We start from the raw sequence: 19,586 nt of genomic DNA, 5'->3' as shown, positions 1-19,586 counted from the left end.
ATGATCATCAGATAGAAGTACATTTAGTAAATAATTTTCTCTACCATTTCACCGAAAACTAATACCCTGTGATTCCAAAAAAACTGGGGAAATTGCTTCCACTGCTCTGTTGTGACAGTAAGGTGACAGGACCCGTTGATGAGAAACTGGTGTGAAGTCACATAGACAGCGTGAATTAATGAAAGAAAACTTTTTTTCTCCCTTGGAACTTATCTCCATAAAGTCATTGTGACTTTTCTTGAAGGTCATCTGTTCACAATGGCCTTTGAGGAGCTCCTGAATGAAGCTGGTGGCATGGGGAAATTCCAGATCCTTCAGCTGTTTTTAGTTCTCCCCCCTGTCATGATATTAGCCTGTCACATACTGTTGGAGAACTTCACAGCGGCCATTCCTGGTCATCGTTGCTGGGTCCACATTCTCGACAATGACACTATGTCTGATAATGCCACTGGGACCCTCGCCCTGATGTCCTCCTGAGAATCTACATCCCCCTGGACTCAAACTTGAAGCCGGAGAAGTGTCGTCGCTTCCTCCACCCCCAGTGGCAGCTCCTTCACCTGAGTGGAACCTTCCCCAACGTGACTGATCTGGACACGGAGCCCTGTGTGGACGGCTGGGTGTATGATCAAAGCTTCTTCTCCTCCACCATCGTGACTGAGGTAAAGGACCATTTGTTTTTTTCTGAGTACAAGGTCTAGGTGTGTAGAATAACATAAAATAAATATGATTCAAGTCTTCAGTTACTGAATAGCTAGTGTTGTCTGCTCACTTTCATTCTTTCAGCCTTTAGTGATTGTTTGCCTTTTTAACTGCCAAGCACTTACATGACAATTGAACACAGTGAAACAAACAAACTAGATATAAACTTTATGATCTGAAAGTTTGAATTTAATGTGAAGATTGATGGTTAGAGAAGTTAGTATTTGATATAATTGTTGAAAATTATTCTTGGTTACTTGCTCTTAGCCCAGTTGCAAATTGGAACCATTTGTATTAATTAAAAAAAAAAATCCATGCCCTGGTGTGAAATCTAGGCACAAGTGATAAAAAAACAAAACAAAAACAAAAACAAAAACAAAAAAAAACCCTCAAATGTTTCCAATGTGTGGTTAAGATTGAGAACAAATGCTGTACTAACTGATTATAAAGAATGGTCATGACATAATCTGGAGGATTTAATTGAGCATTTCTAGAAGAGCCATGCTCAACTTGAGACTTGAACGATGCACATGATTTAATGTAGTCAAGGGAAAGCAGAGTGTGTCCACTGAGGGTTGTTGGACTGAGTGAACATTAACAGACTACGAGATGCTGAGAAGCTCCTCGCGCTGGCTTCCTTCTCTTCCAGTGGGACCTTGTATGTGATTATCAGTTTCAGAAATCAGTGGCTCAGTTCCTATTCTTGGCTGGAATGTTGGTGGGAGGCCTCATATATGGCCACTTCTCAGACAGGTGAGTGTCTCCACATCTCTCCTGCCCTGCTTCTCCGGCGTTTTCAGTGTTTATAATTAACTTTTTTATAAAGTTTTTTTTATTAAGTTCCAATATACTGTTTATACTGTTGTGAGTTGCCTTGGTTCCCAGGGAGCTGTAGATGGACGTGTAGAATTTGACTCATGATAAATGCTATTTTGTTGCCACAGAGCTCTCTGTACTGGGCATAGGAATGGCATCACTATCAGATTTAGGGGCATTTGAAAATAGAGACTCAAGTTACTGTAACTTCATTTATAAGGATGAGAAGGAGTTAGCAATGGAAAGTGAAAGTAAGGGGTTTCAAGGCGGAAGCTTCTGCATTTTTGAAGAAACAGCATTGTAGGCCTTTGTCATGGCTTCTGTGTTAATTCCCTGATGGCCTCAGTGAGCTAAATGCTTATGGGTTTTCACACTGGTCCTCATGCCATGGTTACCCCAATGTAATTAGTAGGCATTTCTATAAAACCTGGGTCCTTAGAGAGATGGTACTGGAACTGGATTAAGAAATAATTGTGGTAGTTCCTATCATGGCGCGGTGAAAATGAATCCGACTAGGAACCATGAGATTACGGGTTCGACCCCTGGCCTTGCTCAATGGGTTAAGGATCTGGCATTGCCATGAGCTGTGGTGTAGGTTGCAGATGTGGCTCAGATCTGGCGTTGCTGTGGCTGTGGTGTAGGCTGGCAGCTGTAGCTCCGATTAGACCCCTAGCCTGGGAACCTCCACATGCTGTGGGTGTGGCCCTAAAAAGACAAAAGTTAAAAAAAAAAAAAAAAAGAAATAATTGTGGTTGTAACGTGGGTGTTTGATCTTGTAAAAAAAAAAAAGTCTCATTAGAGGTAAACGTTCAGCAATATAAGTCAACTAATCCATAGAACTCAGGCGTCATAATTTCTGGATTGAGAAGTTGAGGTTATCCTGCAGCTGTTGTCTCCTGAAAGTAAGAGGACGACCATGACAACACACACTCAAGTATCCTACAGGGCAAATGGGAGGCTTAAATTTTCCCCTGTCATTTATGAGCCTAACATCTTTTAATCTTATAACTGAACATTGTGAACTCTGAATGGATCCCCTCAATGTAATTCATAAAAATTTCAGGGTCAGAGTGTTCTTTTTGACCAGTTTTCTGACCAAGCCCTTTATTTTGAATCACAACAAAAGGCTGATTGATCCGTGTAGACGGGCAGAAGGGAATATATGGGGTCGTGTGGGGGGAGTGGATGGTTATGACAGGAGGTAAGAGTGGAAATCTTGGTGAGGAAGAAGGAGCCTTTTTGCTACGCTAAAGATTTTGAACCAAAAAATAATTTGTGGATAGCGGCCACAAAACCAAAAATATATAAGAGGGATTATGTAAAACCAAGAACTTCTGCACAGCAAAGGAAATGATCAACAAAATGAAAAGGAAACCTGCATAATGGGAGAAAATATTTGAAAGTCCTATAACAGACAAAGAATTAATGTCCAAAATATACAGAGAACTACGACAACCAATAGCAAAAACCCATAAATAACATGATTTTTTTTTTTAAGTGGGTGAAGGAACTCGATAGGTATGTTTCCAAAGAAGACCTAGAACCAGTCCGCGGGCATGCAAAAGACACTCACCCTCACTAACCATCAGAGAAAACAACTCAAAGCAACTGTGATATCTTCGCAACAGTTTGGATGGCTGCTATACCTTAAAAAAAACTGTTGTCAGGACCACTGTCAGGGAAGTTTTTCCTTATGTTTTTTTTTTTTTTTTTTCAGAAGATTTACTGTTTTGGGATAATGTTTAAGTCTTTATTTTTACCTCATTTTATTTTTTGGCTTTTTTAGGGCCGCACCCACGACACATGGAGGTTCCTAGTCAGATTTGTTTCTGCTGTGCCACCATGGGAACTCCAGGATAATGTTTAAGACTTTAATCCATTCTGAGTGAATTTTTTTTTTTTTTTTGGTCTTTTTTGCTATTTCTTTGGGCCGCTCCCGCGGCATATGGAGGTTCCCGGCTAGGGGTCGAATCGCAGCTATAGCCACCAGCCTACGCCAGAGCCACAGTAACACGGGATCCGAGCCGTGTCTGCAACCCACACCACAGCTCACGGCAACGCCGGATCGTCAACCCACTGAGCAAGGGCAGGGACCGAACCCGCAACCTCATGGTTCCTGGTCGGATTCGTTAACCACTGCGTCACGACGGGAACTCCTGAGTGAATTTTTTTGAATTGTGTGTATAAGGGTCCAATTTCATTCTTCTTTATGTGATTGTCCATCATTACTGAAGAGATGGTTATTGGCTCCTTTATTACATGCGGCATCTGAAGGGCGAATTTGTGGGATCATGATTCTTTTCTATTCGTTTATAGGTCTATTTTATGTCAGTACCATACTGTTTTTATCCCTATAACTCTGTGGCATTGTTTGAAATCAGAAAGTATGATGCTTCTGGCTTGGGTCTTCTTTGTGAAGATTGCTTTGGCTGTTTAGGGTCATTCGCAATTTCACACAAAGTTCAGGCTAGTTTTTCCTATTTCTGTGGAAAGTGCCATTGGAATTTTGATAGAGATTGCACTGAATCTATAGATGGCTTCATTTAAAAAATATTAATTTTTCCGACCCCTGAACATGCGTTATATTTCCACTTATTTGTGACTTCTTCAATTTCTTTCATCAACATATTATTGTTTGCAGCGTGCAGATCTTTCATCTCCTTGGTTAAATTTAAACTTCATTATTTTATTGTTTTCGATGCTATGGTAAATGAGATCTTTTATTAATTTTTCATATATTTCATTGTTGGTGTGTAGAAATGCATTTGATTTCTGTATGTTGATTTTGTATCCTGCAACTTTACTGAATTTGTAGATTAGTTCTGACAAAAATTTTAGTTGAGTCTTCAGGATTTTCTATACACGTTGCCTATGATCCATAAGCAAAGAAAATATAATTCCACTTTTCCAATTTGGATGCCTTTTACTTCTTTTTCTTGCCTGATAATGCTGACTAGGGCTTCCAGGATTATGTTGATAGGAGTGGTTTAAGTGGGCACCCTTTTTAGTCCCTGAACCTAGAAAAGCATCAAACTATCACTACTGAGTTCAATGTTATCTGAAGACTTGTCATATAGAGCCTTTATTATGTTGAGTTACATTCCTTCCACACCTAATTAACTGAGCATTTTTTATTACAAAAATATTTATATTATGTCAACTGGCTTTTCCTTCATCTTTTGAAAGAATCAATGACTTTTATCTTTCATTCCTTTGCTATGGTTTATCACATATATCGAATCGCAATATGTTGAACTCCTTGCATCCTAGGGATGAATCCCTCGTGCTTGTGGTGTATGATACTTTTCATAACCTGTTGAATCTGGCTTGCTAATAATTTATTGAGAACTTTTTGCATCTATATTCACCACAGATGTTGGCCAGTAGTTTTCTTTCAGCATCCTTATCTGATTTTGATATCTGGAAAAAAGGAGGCCTTCTAAAATGTTTGGGAGTGTAACTTCTGCTTCAGATTTTCAGAAATGAATGAGAAGAGTTGGTGTTTATTCTTCTTTAAACATTTGGAAGTATTCTTCTGGTCCTTTTCAAAAAATTTGAATATACTTAATTTACACTATTATATTAGTTTTAGGTACACGAAATTGTGATGCAATGTTTTTATAGATCATACCCCATTTAAAATTATGACAAAACAATGATTACATTTCCCTGTTCTATACAGTATACGCTTGTGGCTTATTTTATTCATAGTAGTTTAAATCTCTTTATCTCATCCCCTATCTTGCCACATGTCCCTTCCCGTTCTTCACTGGTAACAGCTAGTTTGTTCTCTGTATCTGTGAGTCTGTTTCTGTTTAATTTCATACATTCATTTGCATTTTTTAAATTCCACGTATAAGTGATAACACAGAGTATTTGTCTTTCTCTGACATTTCACTAAGCGTAATACTCTGTAAGTCCATCTACATTGTTGCAAATTGTAGAATTTCTTTCTTTTTTGTGGCTGAGTAATATTCCAGTGTGTGTGTGTGTGTGTGTGTGTGTGTGTGTGTGTGTGTGTGTGTAATATGAATTTTTTTTTACACACACACACCATATCTTCTTTATTCACTTATCTGTTGAGGAACACAAGTTACTTTCATATCTTTGTTATTGTAAGTAGCATTGCTATGAACATTTATATGCATTTATCTCTTTGAATTAGTGTTTTTGTTTTTTCAGATATGTACCCAGAAGTGGTATTGCTGGGTCACATGGTAGTTCTATTTTTAGTTTTTTTAAGGAATCTTTGTACTGTTTTACCTAGTTTCTGCACCAAATTATATTCTCACAAACACTGGATAAAAAGTTCCCTTTTCTCCATACTTTCCCCAAAGTTGTTATTCAGGTCTATTTCATGATAGGTATTTAGTAGGTGTGAGGTGTGAGGTGTTATCTCATTATGGTTTCGATTTGCTTTTCTCTGATGATTAGCAGTGTCGAGTATCTTTTCAGGTGGCTGTTGGCCATCTGTTTGTCTGCTTTGGAAAACTGTCCATTCAGGTCTTCTACCCATTTTTAAAACTGGGTTATTTACATTTTTGATATTGAGTTATATGAGCTGTTTAAATATTTTGGATATTTTTCTTTGGGGGACTTGAGTGTTTTAATTAGTGATTCAATCTCCATCATTATTGGTGTTTTTGGATATTCTAGTTCTTAATGGTTCTGTCTTGATAGGTTATATGTTTATATGAATTTATCCATTTATTCTAGGTTACCCACTTTGTTCTTTATAAATAGCTGTAGTAGTTGCTGATAATCCTTTGTATTTCTGTGGTATCAGCTTTCATTTTTAATTTTTTTTTTTGGTGGTTTTTTTAGGGCTGCAGCAGTGGCATATGGAGATTCCCAGGCTAGGGGTCAAATTGGAGCTGTAGCGCTGGGCAAGACCACAGCCATAGCAATGCAAGCCAGATCCAAGCTGCGTCTGCAACCTACACCACAGCTTATGGCAATGCTGGATCCTTAACCCACTGAACAAGGCTAGGGATAAAACCTGTGTCCTCATGGATACTAGTCAGATTTGTTTCCACTGAGCCACAACAGGAATTCCTCATTTTCTTAGTCTAGATAAGTTTCTCAATTTTTTTTTTACATTCTCAAAAATCATCTTTAGGTTTTATTGATGTTTTCTATTGTTTTCTTGGTTTTTATTTCATTTATTTCTGCTATTTCCTTTCTTCTGCTAACTTCAGGCTTAGTTTTTTTTCTCTTTTCCAATTCCTTAAAGTGCAAATTAATGTTATTTGGGAGTTTTATTTTTTCTTAATGTAGGCTTTTATTGCTAAATACTTCACTCCTAGAACTGCTTTTGCAGCATTTCATAGGGTTTGCTATGTTGTGTTATCATTTTTTGCTTCAAGTTTTTTTGTTTCACTTTTGGGTTTTTGTTTTGTTTTGTTTTGTTCCACTGGTTTTTCAGTGGTTTAATTCTTATGTATATGTAATCTTTCAGCTTTCCTTCTGTTATTTCTAGCTTCATTCTGTTGTAGTTACAAAGGCGCTTGATATAATTTCCATCTTCTTAAATTTGCTAAGACTTTTTTTGCGATCTAGCATGCATTTGCAAATGTTTGCTATTCACTTGAAAAGAATGTCTATTCTGCTGTTGTTGAATGACATGTTCTATGTATCTGTTGGGGCAATTTGTTCAAGCCCATTGCTTTCTTATTGGTTTGCAGTCTGGATGATCTATCCATTGTTAAAGATGGGGTCTTGAAGTCCTCTACTATTGTTGTTTTGTTGTCTATTTCTCCCTTCATAAATGTATTTCCTTAATATATTTAGGTGCTCTGATACTAGGACTGTAATTATTTATGATTGATACATCTTCTTGATGAATTGACCCCCTTTCCACTATACAATGACCTTCTTTTCTCTTATTCCTGTTTCTTTGACTTAAGGTGTATTTTGTCTGCTACGAGTATAACTACTTTTGTTCTATTTTGATTTCCTTTTGTGTAGAGACCCTTTTCCCATCCCTTCACTTTGAACCTATGTGGGTTGTTGGCTGTTTTGCTGTTGAGTTGCATAAGTTGCTTGTATAATTTAGAGATTAAGTCCTTGTCAGTTGCATTGTTTGAAAGTATTTTCTCCCATTCTGTAAGTTATCTTTTTTTTTTTTTATGGTTTCCTTTGCTGTGCAAAAGCTTGTGAGTTTGATTAGGTCTTATTGGTTTATTTTTGCTTTTATTTCTGTTGCCTTGGGAGCTGACCTGAGAAAATATTTGTAAGGTTGATGTCAGAGAATGTTTTGCCTGTGTTCTCTTCTAGGAGTTTGATGGTGCTTGTCTGATGTTTAAGTCTTTAAGCCATTTAGAGTTTATTTTCATGCATGGTGTGAAGGTGTGTTCTAGTTTCATTGATTCGCAGGCAGCTATCCAGGTTTCCCAGCAATGCTTGTTGAAAAGACTGTCTTTTTCCCATTTTAAGTTCTTGCTTCCTTTGTCAAAGATTAATTGACCATAGGTGTCTGGGTTTATTTCTGTGTTCTCTGTTCTGTTCCATTGGTCTGTCTGTCTGTTTTGGTACCAGTACCACACTGTCTTGATTATTGTGGCTCTGTAATATTGCCTGAAGTCTGAGAGTTATGCCTCCTGCTTGGTTTTTGTTCCTCAGGATTGCTTTGGCAATTCTGGGTCTTTTGTGGTTCCATATAAATTTTTGGATTGTTTGTACTAGTTCTGTGAAAAATGTCATGAGTAATTTGATAGGATTGCATTGAATCTGTAGATTGCTTTGGGTAGTACGGCCATTTTTACAATATTAATTTTTCCAACCCATGAACATGGAATGTCTTTGAACATGGAATATTTCTTTGAATCCTCTTTAATTTCCTTGATTAATGTTTTATATTTCTCAGCATATAAGTCTTTACCTCCTTGGTCAGGTGTATTCCCAGGTATTTGATTTTTTGGGGTGCAATTTTAAGAGGTATTATATTTTTGTATTCCTTTTCTAATATTTCATCGTTAGTATCCAGAAATGTGACTGATTTCTGAATGTTAATCTTATATCATGCTATTTTGCTCTATTTGTTGATCAGTTCAAGTAGTTCTTGGGTTGAGTCCTTAGAGTTTTATATATATATATACACACATATACACATATATACGTATGTATATACAGTATCATGTGATCTGCATAAAGTGACAGTTTTACCTCTTCTCTAACTATTTGGATGCCTTTTATTTCTTTTGTTTGTCTGATTGCTGTGGCTAGGACTTCCAGAACTATCTGGGATAACAGTGGTGAGAGTGGGCATCCTTATCTTGTTCCAGATTTTAGTGGGAAGGCTTGCAGCTTTTCTCCACTGAATATTATGTTTGCTGTGGCTTTGTCATAAATGGCTTTTATTATGTTAAGGTATGTTCCCTCTATACCCACTTTGGTAAGAGTTTTGATCATGAATGGATATTGGACTTTGTCAAATGCTTTCTCTGCATCTATTGAGATGATCATGTGGTTTTTTACTTTTCTTTTGTTAATGTGGTGTATGACGTTGATTGATGTTTGTATGTTGAACCATCCTTGTGAACCTGGGATGAATCCCACTTGGTCGTGGCATATGATCTTTTTTGTATGTTGTTGGACTTGGTTGGCTAAAATTTTATTGAGAATTTTTTGCGTCTATGTTCATCGAAGATAGTGGCCTATAGTTTTCTTTTTTGGTGGTATCTTTGTCTGGTTTTGGAATTAGGGTGATGGTGGCATCATAGAATGTCTTTGGGAGTGTTCTTCTTCTTCAACCTTTTGAAAAAGTTTAAGGAGGATGGGTATAAATTCCTCTGTATGTTTGGTAGAATTCACCTGTGAGCCATCTGGTCCTGGACTTTTATTTGTAGGGAGTGTTTTTATGACATATTCAATTTCAGTGCTAGTGATCGGGTCTGTTCAGTTGATCCGTTTCTTCTTGATTCAGTTTTGGTGAGCTGTAAGTCTCTAGAAAGTTGTCCATTTCTTCTAGGTTGTCAAATTTGTTGGCATACAATTGTTCATAGTATTCTCGCATGGTTTTGTGTATTTCTGCAGTATCCGTTGTGACTTCTTTTTCATTTCTGATTTTGTTTAATTGGGTTTTTTCTCTGCTCTTCTTGTTTTGAGATCTTTCTTATTTTTGGAGGAAGGCCTGTATTGCTATGAATTTCTCTCTGTGGACTGCTTTTGTGGTATCCCATAGATTTTCAGTGGTTGTGTCTTCATTATCATTTGTCTTGAGGTATTTTTTTTTCCCACTGTACAGAAAGGGGATCAAGTTATCCTTACATGTATATGTTTTCCCCCCCATCCTCTGTTCTGTTGCAACATGAGTATCTAGACATAGTTCTCAATGCTACTCAGCAGGATCTGTCTTGAGGTATTTTTTAATTTCCATCTTGATTTTGTCATTGACCCATGGGGTTTTTAGTAGTATGTTGTTTAGTCTCCAAGTAGTAAGTTTTTTCTCATTTCTTTTCCTGTGGTTGATTTCTAGTTTCATGCCATTGTGGTCAGAGAAGATACTTAAAATAATTTCTAAACTCTAAAATTTGTTGAGGTTAGCTTTGTGCCCCAGTATGTGATCAATCTTTGAGAATGCTCCATGTGCACTTGAGAAGAATGTATATTCTGATTTTTTCAGATGTAATGTCCTGAAAATGTCAGTTAAGTCTAACTTTTCTATTGTGTCATTTAGGATCTCTGTTGGCTTATTGATTTCTTTACTCCATTTTGAGTTTATTTTTGTGTATGTTATTAGGAAGTGTTCTCATTTCATTCTTTTACATGTGGCTGCCCAGTTTTCCCAGTGCCACTTATTGATGGTGCTGTCTTTTCTCCATTGCATATTCTTGCCTCCTTTGTCATTGATTAGTTGACTATAGGTGCGTGGGTTTAATTCTGGGCTTTCTATCCAGTTCCACTGATCTATATTTCTGTGTTTGTGCCAGTGCTGTATGGTTTTGATGACTGTTGCTTTGTGATAGAGTCTGAAGTCAGGGAACCTGATTCCTCCAGCTCCATTTTTCTTTTTCAGGATGGCTTTGGATATTCTGGGTCTTTTGTGCTTCCAAACAAACTTTAAAATATTTTGTTCTAGTTCTGTGAAAGAGATCCTTGGTAACTTGGTGGGGATTGCATTGAATCTGTAGATCACCTTGGGCAGTACAGTCATTTTGACAATATTGATTCTTCCAACCCAAGAGCATGCTGTGTCTTTCCAATCCAAGAGCATGGTATGTCTTTCCATCTATTTATGGCATCTTTGATTTCTTTCATCAGCGTCTTATAGTTTTCAGAGTACAGATCTTATGTGTCTTTAGGTAGGTTTATTCCTAAATATTTCATTCTTATTGATGCGATGGTAAATCTTAATGCCTTTTGAAATTGCATTGGATTTGTTTTTGTAGGCCTTTTTTCTTCTTTTCCTCTTATGTTCTCTTTTCTTGTGATTCGATAAATATATCTAGTGTTGTGTTTGGATTACTCTTTCTGTTTTGTGGGTGTACATATTGTAGATTTTTGGTTTGCAGTTCCCATGAGGTTTTGATAGAGAAGTCTATTTATGTTTCCTTAATTTTTGCCACAAATTATCATTGCTCCCATAATCTAACCACTCTCTCTGTTTCTTAGGTTTGGCCGAAAGTTGATTCTCAGATGGTGTTTGCTTCAGCTCGCCATCTCTGGGACCTGTACAGCCTTTGCTCCCACCTTCCTCATTTACTGTTTACTACGCTTCTGGTCAGGCTGTTCTGCTGCAGTCATCATTACAAATAACTGGATGCTCAGTATGTCAATAATTTTGATCTCTATTTTTTTTTGTCTTTTTGCATTTTCTAGGGCCTCTCCCACAGCACATGGAGGGTCCCAAGGCTAGGGGTCTAATCAGAGCTGTAGCCGCCAGCCTACAGCGCAATGAGCCACATGCAACAACGCCAGCGATCCTTAACCCACTGAGCAAGGACAGGGATCAAACCTGCAACCTCATGGTTCCTAGTCGGATTCGTTAATCACTGAGCCACAACAGGAACTCCGATCTCTATTTCCTAACTTTGAATTTGACCTTGATATTTTACCCTTATCTGACATTAATATCCCAATTGGATTTTCTCTCAGCTATAGAGTGGACAAGGTCCCAGTCAAAAGCCATGGTAATAGCACTGATAACCTCTGCCATTAGTATTGGACAGATAATTCTGGGAGGACTAGCTTTTGCCTTTCGTGAATGGCGCACCCTGCAGCTGGTGATATCCATACCTTTCTTTGTCTTCTTTGTCTCTTCAAGGTATGAGTCTCTCACTCACTCTGTCTTAAGGGAATCTGGGATGAAAACGCATATTGAATTGGGATATATTGATTTCCTTATTCTCTAAAACTTTCCTCATTGTTTGCACCAAAAACCCATGTCTCAACTGTTCACTCTGAGAAATATGAGATTTGAGAACTACGCTAGGGAGTAATAATTACCTTTCTGCCTGGGAACTCTAGGTATTTTCTGCCAATTTGCTTACTAAGTCCTACCCTGTATAGTAGGAATAGACTCATTCTAAAATTATTTTCCCTAGTACTTTATAAAATACAGATATAAGTGCTTTTTAAAAAATATACCTTTAATGGTTTGATTTTGAAATAAATGGGAAACCATGAAGTTTTCAGTGATTTTCTACATTGCAGATGAAACTGGATCCAAAAAAAAGACAGCAAATTTATTCATAGATCAATTTGACAAAATAATAGCATAATGTCTCCAGAAGTGAATATAGCATGCAGATTAGATGATTTACATCATGTGTTCAACACTCCCTTTCTCTTAAAATAACTTTAATAAATATTTATTTATGGATAATTTCATCCCTACACTTAAAAACCAGTCTAGGGATAATCATATTTAGCAGATCACAGAGAAATGGCTACATATTTAATACAGTGAATTGGGTACAGAATGAGAAAAAAAGTGTAATTCAGGTCAGACTCATATGCTAAGTCATTCTATTATCAAAATAAAAAAAGATGTGCTTGCTGTCTCCATTTTTAATGAGAAAATTGAGGCAATTATAAATAAATAAGGGGTTAGATCCCATGTCAGGCTTTGGAAGAGAATTATGCATGTGAAGGACTCTCTACCTTAAATTTCATAAACTCTCGGAAAATCTCCTGGTGAGAAAGCACAGGGGGAATTCGACTCCAAAATTTCTGACCCTTTGTGAGTAGTACACTTTTAAGGTGTGCTGCATAAAATGGTCATTCTTATATTTTCCTGGTATTTGTATAATAGAATGTAAGTTTCTATTCCTAACCTAACAAGTGAAGTGGTGGATATAGATGGAAGGCAGAAAGCGTTATGTTTGTCAGTAATCAAAGGACAATTAAGAAAGAGAGAGTCGACTGCTCTTGTGTGCCTTTCATCAGGTGGCTGGTGGAATCTGCTCGGTGGCTGATTATAACCAATAAACCAGAGGAGGGCTTAAAGGAACTTAAAAAAGTTGCACATAGAAATGGAATAAAAATGATGAAGCCACCCTGAACATGGAGGTGAGCAGGACGGGGAAGGTGGTTCCTGGATTGGAGGGAAGTCATGAACTGACAAATGCCTTCTCCTTATTGAGATAGACAAACTGCTTTTTGAAGAAGGTCCGCTTGTTGATAATGAAAGCTCAGTTCCCTCCTCTTTCAGGGCTATCTTATATAAACGAAGCTTAGAGGACTTATTCCTTTAGTTCGATTTCTGATCTGAATTTATAGCCTATGTAATCTCCTGGATATTCTGCCTTCTTCTATGGCCTCATCTTCAAAATATTGTAATTATTGTATAATTTCCCATAGTCTCCCTTAACTCCCTACATTCTCCTTCATAACATGTTCACACCTATGGTTGCATGTATAATATGTTATACTGCAAAGAAAGGGAACACATCACTCTTGTCCTGTTTGGTGCCAGTGCTCATCACAATACATGGCGCTATGTTGGCAAATGATTCATCTTTGTTGTTGTTGAAGGGTTTGAGAGCTACCATGCAGGAGGAGCTGGAGGCAGCACGGACCAAAACGACTCTATTTGACTTGTTCCGCACACCCATCCTGCGTAGAAGGATGTGTCTCCTGTCCTTTGTGAGGTGGGCTTCATGCAATTCTTGACGAAATTCATAGAGTGGGGACATGAATCTATTTATTTCAAAGGTTATAACAGTGTTGTTGGGGGAGGTGCTGATTTGGAAATAAAAATGAGGAAATCTCATCAAATAAGACTCATGTGTACTGAATATACGATGAAGAGGTAGTTAAGTAATATCATACTATCCTTCTCTTCACTGGAGGTTAATGTTGAGAAATTTGTCATAGTACAGATTTGGGCACTTAATATTCTTTTTCTTTCAGTTTTAATCAAAGCAAATCATGCAAAAAGAAACAAGAAGAGATCAGGAATATACATAAATCAATGAATGTCTGTAAAAATGTAACCAACCTCAAGATTAAGATAAAAAATTTGAATTCCCCAGACATTCCCCTCAACTATCTCACACAAAAATAGCCACGACTATCCCCACCACATCTTACTCTATTGTCTCCTCATTACCCTCTCCAGTGCCAAAAACAAAAAAAACAAAACAAAAAAAAAAAACGCCCTTAACTGTTCTGATCTCCCTTACTATAGATGAGTGTTGCTTGATCTTGACTTCACTGTAACATAAATGATAAAAGGTTCTGTGACAGGCTCCCTCTCCTCATACTCATTCAAGAAGATTCATCCATTCTGTTGCTTATGACAGTAGGTGTTTCTCCTCCGTAGTGTTTTAGTTTCCATTAGATGAATTAACTACAATTTCTTCATGTACTTCAATGTTATTTATTTTTGAATTTGAATAGAGTTTATTTGTATCTTAGCATAAGTACTTCGGTGGAAGTCTTCTTCATTAACTCTTGAGGGAATACCTTGATAGAGTCAGGAGGAGAAATTTTCAATATAATTCTGAATTTTCGTAGTCTTAAGAGGAAAAAAAAAGCACACAGGACAATATACATCCACTGCCAAGCCTAAGACAGTAACTACTAAATTGTACAACTTACCTCTCCCTAGACATATCCTAGTAGACTGCCTCTGCATTTAATTTCATTGTGCTTTTTCACCCTTTCCGTATCCCCTAGGACACAGCCTTACATTTCTGAATCCTAGACAACAAAACTGGAAGGAAAAGTTTAGAGAATGATCAAGAGAGGAGTTGCCCATAATTGCTGTGATCCGTGATGGTTTCTTCTGGTGCAACATCTAAGTCTAGTGCTCTCTGGGTATAGTAGATCATTAAAGTGGATTCCTTTCCCTTAGATGCTTTTTGGGTAAAAGGTAGATCCCCAGCAGAAAACTCTGACTCTATTTCTAATGATACAGTTGGTGCAAGTTTGCTTTCCTGAATTCTTACATTTTCTGTTAATCCGAATAAATCAGTTATGAACTTTAAATTTCCCAGAATTGTGTCACAGCTAAGGATACTGTTCTCCCAGATCAAAGTGACATGGGTAATCTCTTGGCAGCTTCAGTCAGTGGAAAAAAGGAAGAATTGAGGTTGCAGAAGGAGAAGAATGACAGCAGACAGACAACACTCAGAAATTATTTCCATAAATTTGAATTTTTATTGTTTATATATTCAGCTTCTCTCTATGATCCCGTTTGCTGATTGAGTCAGGTTATGTTTTCCAGTCACTGCCAATTCTATGCTTAGGGACTCAGAATAAAAGAAGATATGTTATTTTTATACACAGCTATGTACATTTTTGGTAACTTTATCACTTTTTTTTTTTTTTTGCTTTTTAGGGCAGCGTATGGAGGTTCCCAGGCTAGGGGTTGAATCGGAGCTCCAGCTGCCAGCCTACACCACAGCCACAGCAATGCGGGATCCGAGCCGCATCTGCGACCTGAACCACAGCTCACGGCAATGCCAGACCCTTAACCCACTGAGCGAGGCCAGGGATTGAACCTGCAACCTCACAGTTCCTCGTCGGATTCATTTCCTCTGTGCCACAACGAGAACTCCTATCACTTTTAAGATGAAGTATTATACAACTCAAACTGGGCCTTTATTCTTCAACATTGATCATTGGTGCCTGGGTTAAGAGAAACATCAACTGCACACCTGGGCTCTACACTTATGATGTGTGCCTTTCCTCTTTTGTTCACTACAGATTTGCAAGCATAATACCCTTTTATGGCATCTTTATCAATCTACAGTACTTTGGGAGCAACATTTTCCTGTTCCAGGTCATCTTTGGAGCTCTCACTGCCTTAGCCCGTTATCTTGCCCTTTTATCTCTGAATCATGTGGGTCGTCGACCATCCCAGATGTTTTTCATGTACCTGCTGGGACTTTCCATTTTGTGCAACACATTTGTGCCGCAAGGTGAGAGAAGACTGGACTTTGGGGAAAGGAAATGCCTTTTCCCATTCCTCAGGGATTATATTAATCACATTTGTCAGAAGTCAGAGGTACACAAAGGTTCCAGTTAAGGTCTAAGTATTCTCCAAAACCAATCTGATGGTTTATGAGATATTCCGCTAATAAGCTTTTTGGGAAAAGAGCCAAAGGTTAGTGAGGGGCTGGTCAGGCATGTATTCGTCTTCATCACATTGTGGGAGTGTCTGGAAACTGGTACCATTTCTTCTGGACCATTTCTCTAGAACAACAATTGTTCATTTGCCTTTTGCCCATTCACGCACACTTTAAATAATGAGCATGGAGGGGTGAGGTCTTGCAATTAAACCCTGGGTGAGGACGCAATATGGTCACTCCTCTGCTTGGGTGTTCTTTACCAGCTTTGGTAACTAGTCTCCTTCCTCATCTCCATGTATCCACATGTGACCGTGGCATCAGGTCACCATGACTATAGCTCTTGCTCTTCCAGGAAATGAAAAAATCCTCCTTTTTAAGAAGTGAATGTGTGTACAGTAGCAAGCAGGGTTTAAGCAGAGTAAAATCCTTGCCCATTCCATGAGAGATTACTTTACAAGTAATAGAATGATGTATACAATAACTAGGAAAAACCTAGTGGGAATTATGCCTCACCATCTCCCAATGCCATCATATGATTTACGGCTTTATATTCGCATGGACTCTGCTCCTCAGAATATCACTAAGGATGCAGACCTACCCCCTTAAAATAGAGTTCTTTCCAATATATAAAGCTATAATTAGATTTATTTTTATACTGTGCAAAAAAAAAATGTTTCTCCAAAATTTTCCAGTGGTCCCAAATTCTGGCCTTTCTTTCCCAAATAGAAGATTCCATTCTTGATTCTTTATGTCAAACACTGATCTAGAGCTAGCTTCTCTTCAGCCAGTCCACTAGCAGAGTGGGCCTGTCTTTTTACTACTCTCTGATGCCATATTCTCCCCATAACAATGCTGTATCTACCCTCATTTAGGTATACCTGGGACATTCCTGATTGTATCAGTGAAAATCTCACATTACTAATAAAACCTAATTACCAAGAAAACTAGGAAAAAATTGAAGTCTTCAAGGTTAGAGCTGAGCCTTAGACTCAATAATTGTACATATGGCAGCCCTACCTTCTACAGTAAGGATACAGCAAGTACTGGAATGACTAAGTGAAAGCAAATTTTCTGCCAGACACACATTTTCGTCTTCTTTTCTGGAAAATCTCAGATATAGAGAAAGATTTTTTTAAGTGAATCCATATAATTTTATGTACTTTTTACAACCCATGTTGATAATGTTATATTTCCTATTTTCACAACATCATGATATCGGCTACTGTACATTTTTCTACAATACATTTTAAACACACAAATAATGTATAGGGTCTTTTTTCCTTGCCTAAAGTTGGTGGATGCTGATCCCTTCAACACAGTTTTCTTAATCTCACTGGTCTTCCTGTATCCAGAAATGCAGACCCTGCGTGTGACTTTGGCAAGTGTGGGAATCACCTTTGCTGCTGCCTCCACCACCAGTTTTTCTGTCCACTATGATGAACTTGTCCCCACTGTCCTAAGGTATATGAGTTTATGGATGCTCTGATAGGACCCAAAGTAGGACTGTCCAAGCTAATTGATGCTTATTGTGGGAATAACGTAATAAGCTCTGTTAATTATAAATCAATCATTTACAATAGTAATAGCAATAATATAATAGCAGCAGTTATAGTCAAAGTTTATTTTAAAAGCTGATTGGTACCATGTCCTGTGCTAAGTGGTACTTCAATGCTTCATTTCATTAACTTTTTGGAATATGTGTCAGGATAGCTTTGGTGTGTAACACCAACATTCTATTTAAAATGATGTCAGTGGGTCTCAATTACACTTTGATCCTGAGAAAGACAGGTAGAAAATCACAGATCAAATAGAAAAACACGTGTTTTTCATCAAGCCCAGTTATGTAATAATTGTTTTATTGTGTTCCATAATCAGATAAAAAACATATCATAAATTACATATGTGGATTTTTACTGGATTATTACGTATTCATGTTTACCTCTTAGGGCGACAGCTTTGGGATTAGATATAGTGGCCAGTAGGAGTGGGTCATCAGTGGCTCCTCTCTTGATGACCCTAGCGGTATATCTACCCACCTTGCCCTGGATCATCTATGCAGTAAGTCCCATCCTTGCTGGTCTTGTTGTCTTCTTCCTACCTGAAACCAGAAATCTGCCTCTGTTTGATACAATCCAGGATGTGCGAAATAAGTGAGTAAACCTTCTATCTATCCCCTGGGAGGGAATGTGTGATTTGGATCTGTGGGTGAGATGGACAAAACTCCAAGTGGGTCCCTCAGATCTCTGGATGGCTGAGCCTTGCCTGGGATACTTCCACCTGGGCCATTGCCTTTCATGAGTGGCAAGGCATTTCTACCCATTGTGAGTTCTATTCCAGGCTGCTGCAGAGAGCCCCTCTGCCCTGTTCTCATGGGTAGTTTTAGTGCTGAAGAGACAATAACTAGCTCTGTTGTGAGGGCACATCCTACCTGCCCTCATGATGGTATTTCATGGTTCTCAATCCATAAAAGCCTGGGATATATGGGAAAGAAACTGGATAATCAGTGAAGGAATGTTAGGACAATTGCATAGAGTTACAGACACTATTGAAAAGATAATAAAGAAATAAATCTTCAGGCAATTTTATTGCCACAATTAATGGAAAGATTGAGAATAGAGAAAATAAGAAACTGGTAAAAGGTATTTTTAAATAAGAAAATAGTATCCTTTTCCCAGTGCTTCCATAATAAAGTTCCACAAACTGAGTGTACTTAACAGTAGAAATTTATTGTGTCACAAGTCTGGAAGCTCACGTTGTTGGCGGGGCCATGATTTCTCTGAAGGCTCTAGGGAAGGATTTGTTCCAGATCCCTCCTGGCTTCCGTTAGTTCCCTGGCTTGTGTCAATATAACTCCCGTCTTTGCATGGCATCTCCCTGGCATGCCTCTCTGTCCAAATATCCCCTTTGTGTAATAATATCAGCCATTTGGTTCAGGGGCTCACCCTACTCCAGGATGACCTCATCTTAATTAATTATAACTGCAAAAATCCTCTTTCCAAATATGGAAATCTCATATTCTGAGATGCTGAGAGTGAAGGCTACACTATATGTATTTTGGGAGAACACAATTCAGTGCATAAGAAATGGAGAGTTCCCCATAAGATTTTTCAGTCCACTTCTAGACTCTCCCAAGGTGCCTTTGGCCAGAGGTCTAAAGAGACCAAGTGAGAGTATCAACTTTCAAACTGCTTTCTTGGGCCTGCACAGTCAGCACAGCCTTCTCCAGCATGAGTGTCAATCCCTCAGGGAGTTTATTGGATCATAAAGAGTTAAGGTTAGAGGATCAATTTGTACTTGTTCAAGAAGGGCAAGAACATTTATCTTATTTTTTCTGTTTTTTACTGTTTAATTTGCTCCTGATTGATTGTCTCTGCGTTTTTGTTCCAGCAAAAAATTCTCAGGAAAAATAAATGAGAAAGATTCCTACACAAAAGTAACAAAATTTTAAGTGGATTTCATGAGCTGACTGGTGAAGAAATAAAAATAAGAAGGAAAAAAACTGGAATTTTCCTTTACATCTACAAACTGGCAATAAAATATGCTAGAAAAAAA

The 19,586-nt window shown here is 37.9% G+C and overlaps 1 protein-coding gene across 1 annotated transcript; it reads left to right on the top strand.

The window, feature by feature from the left end:
• On the top strand, positions 93-19,586 carry LOC100737764 (solute carrier family 22 member 10). The gene is given in 12 exon segments (XM_003480686.3): positions 93-460; positions 463-659; positions 1,349-1,452; positions 11,128-11,282; positions 11,611-11,779; positions 12,904-12,992; positions 12,995-13,026; positions 13,492-13,607; positions 15,670-15,884; positions 17,387-17,495; positions 17,981-18,184; positions 19,422-19,586. Coding segments are annotated over 12 exon segments (1,653 nt in total). The 5' UTR covers positions 93-258; the 3' UTR covers positions 19,483-19,586.

This window comes from Sus scrofa, chromosome 2 (assembly GCF_000003025.6).
Source record: "Sus scrofa isolate TJ Tabasco breed Duroc chromosome 2, Sscrofa11.1, whole genome shotgun sequence".
NCBI lineage: Eukaryota > Metazoa > Chordata > Mammalia > Artiodactyla > Suidae > Sus > Sus scrofa.
This window is presented reverse-complemented; position numbering and strand designations above follow the sequence as displayed.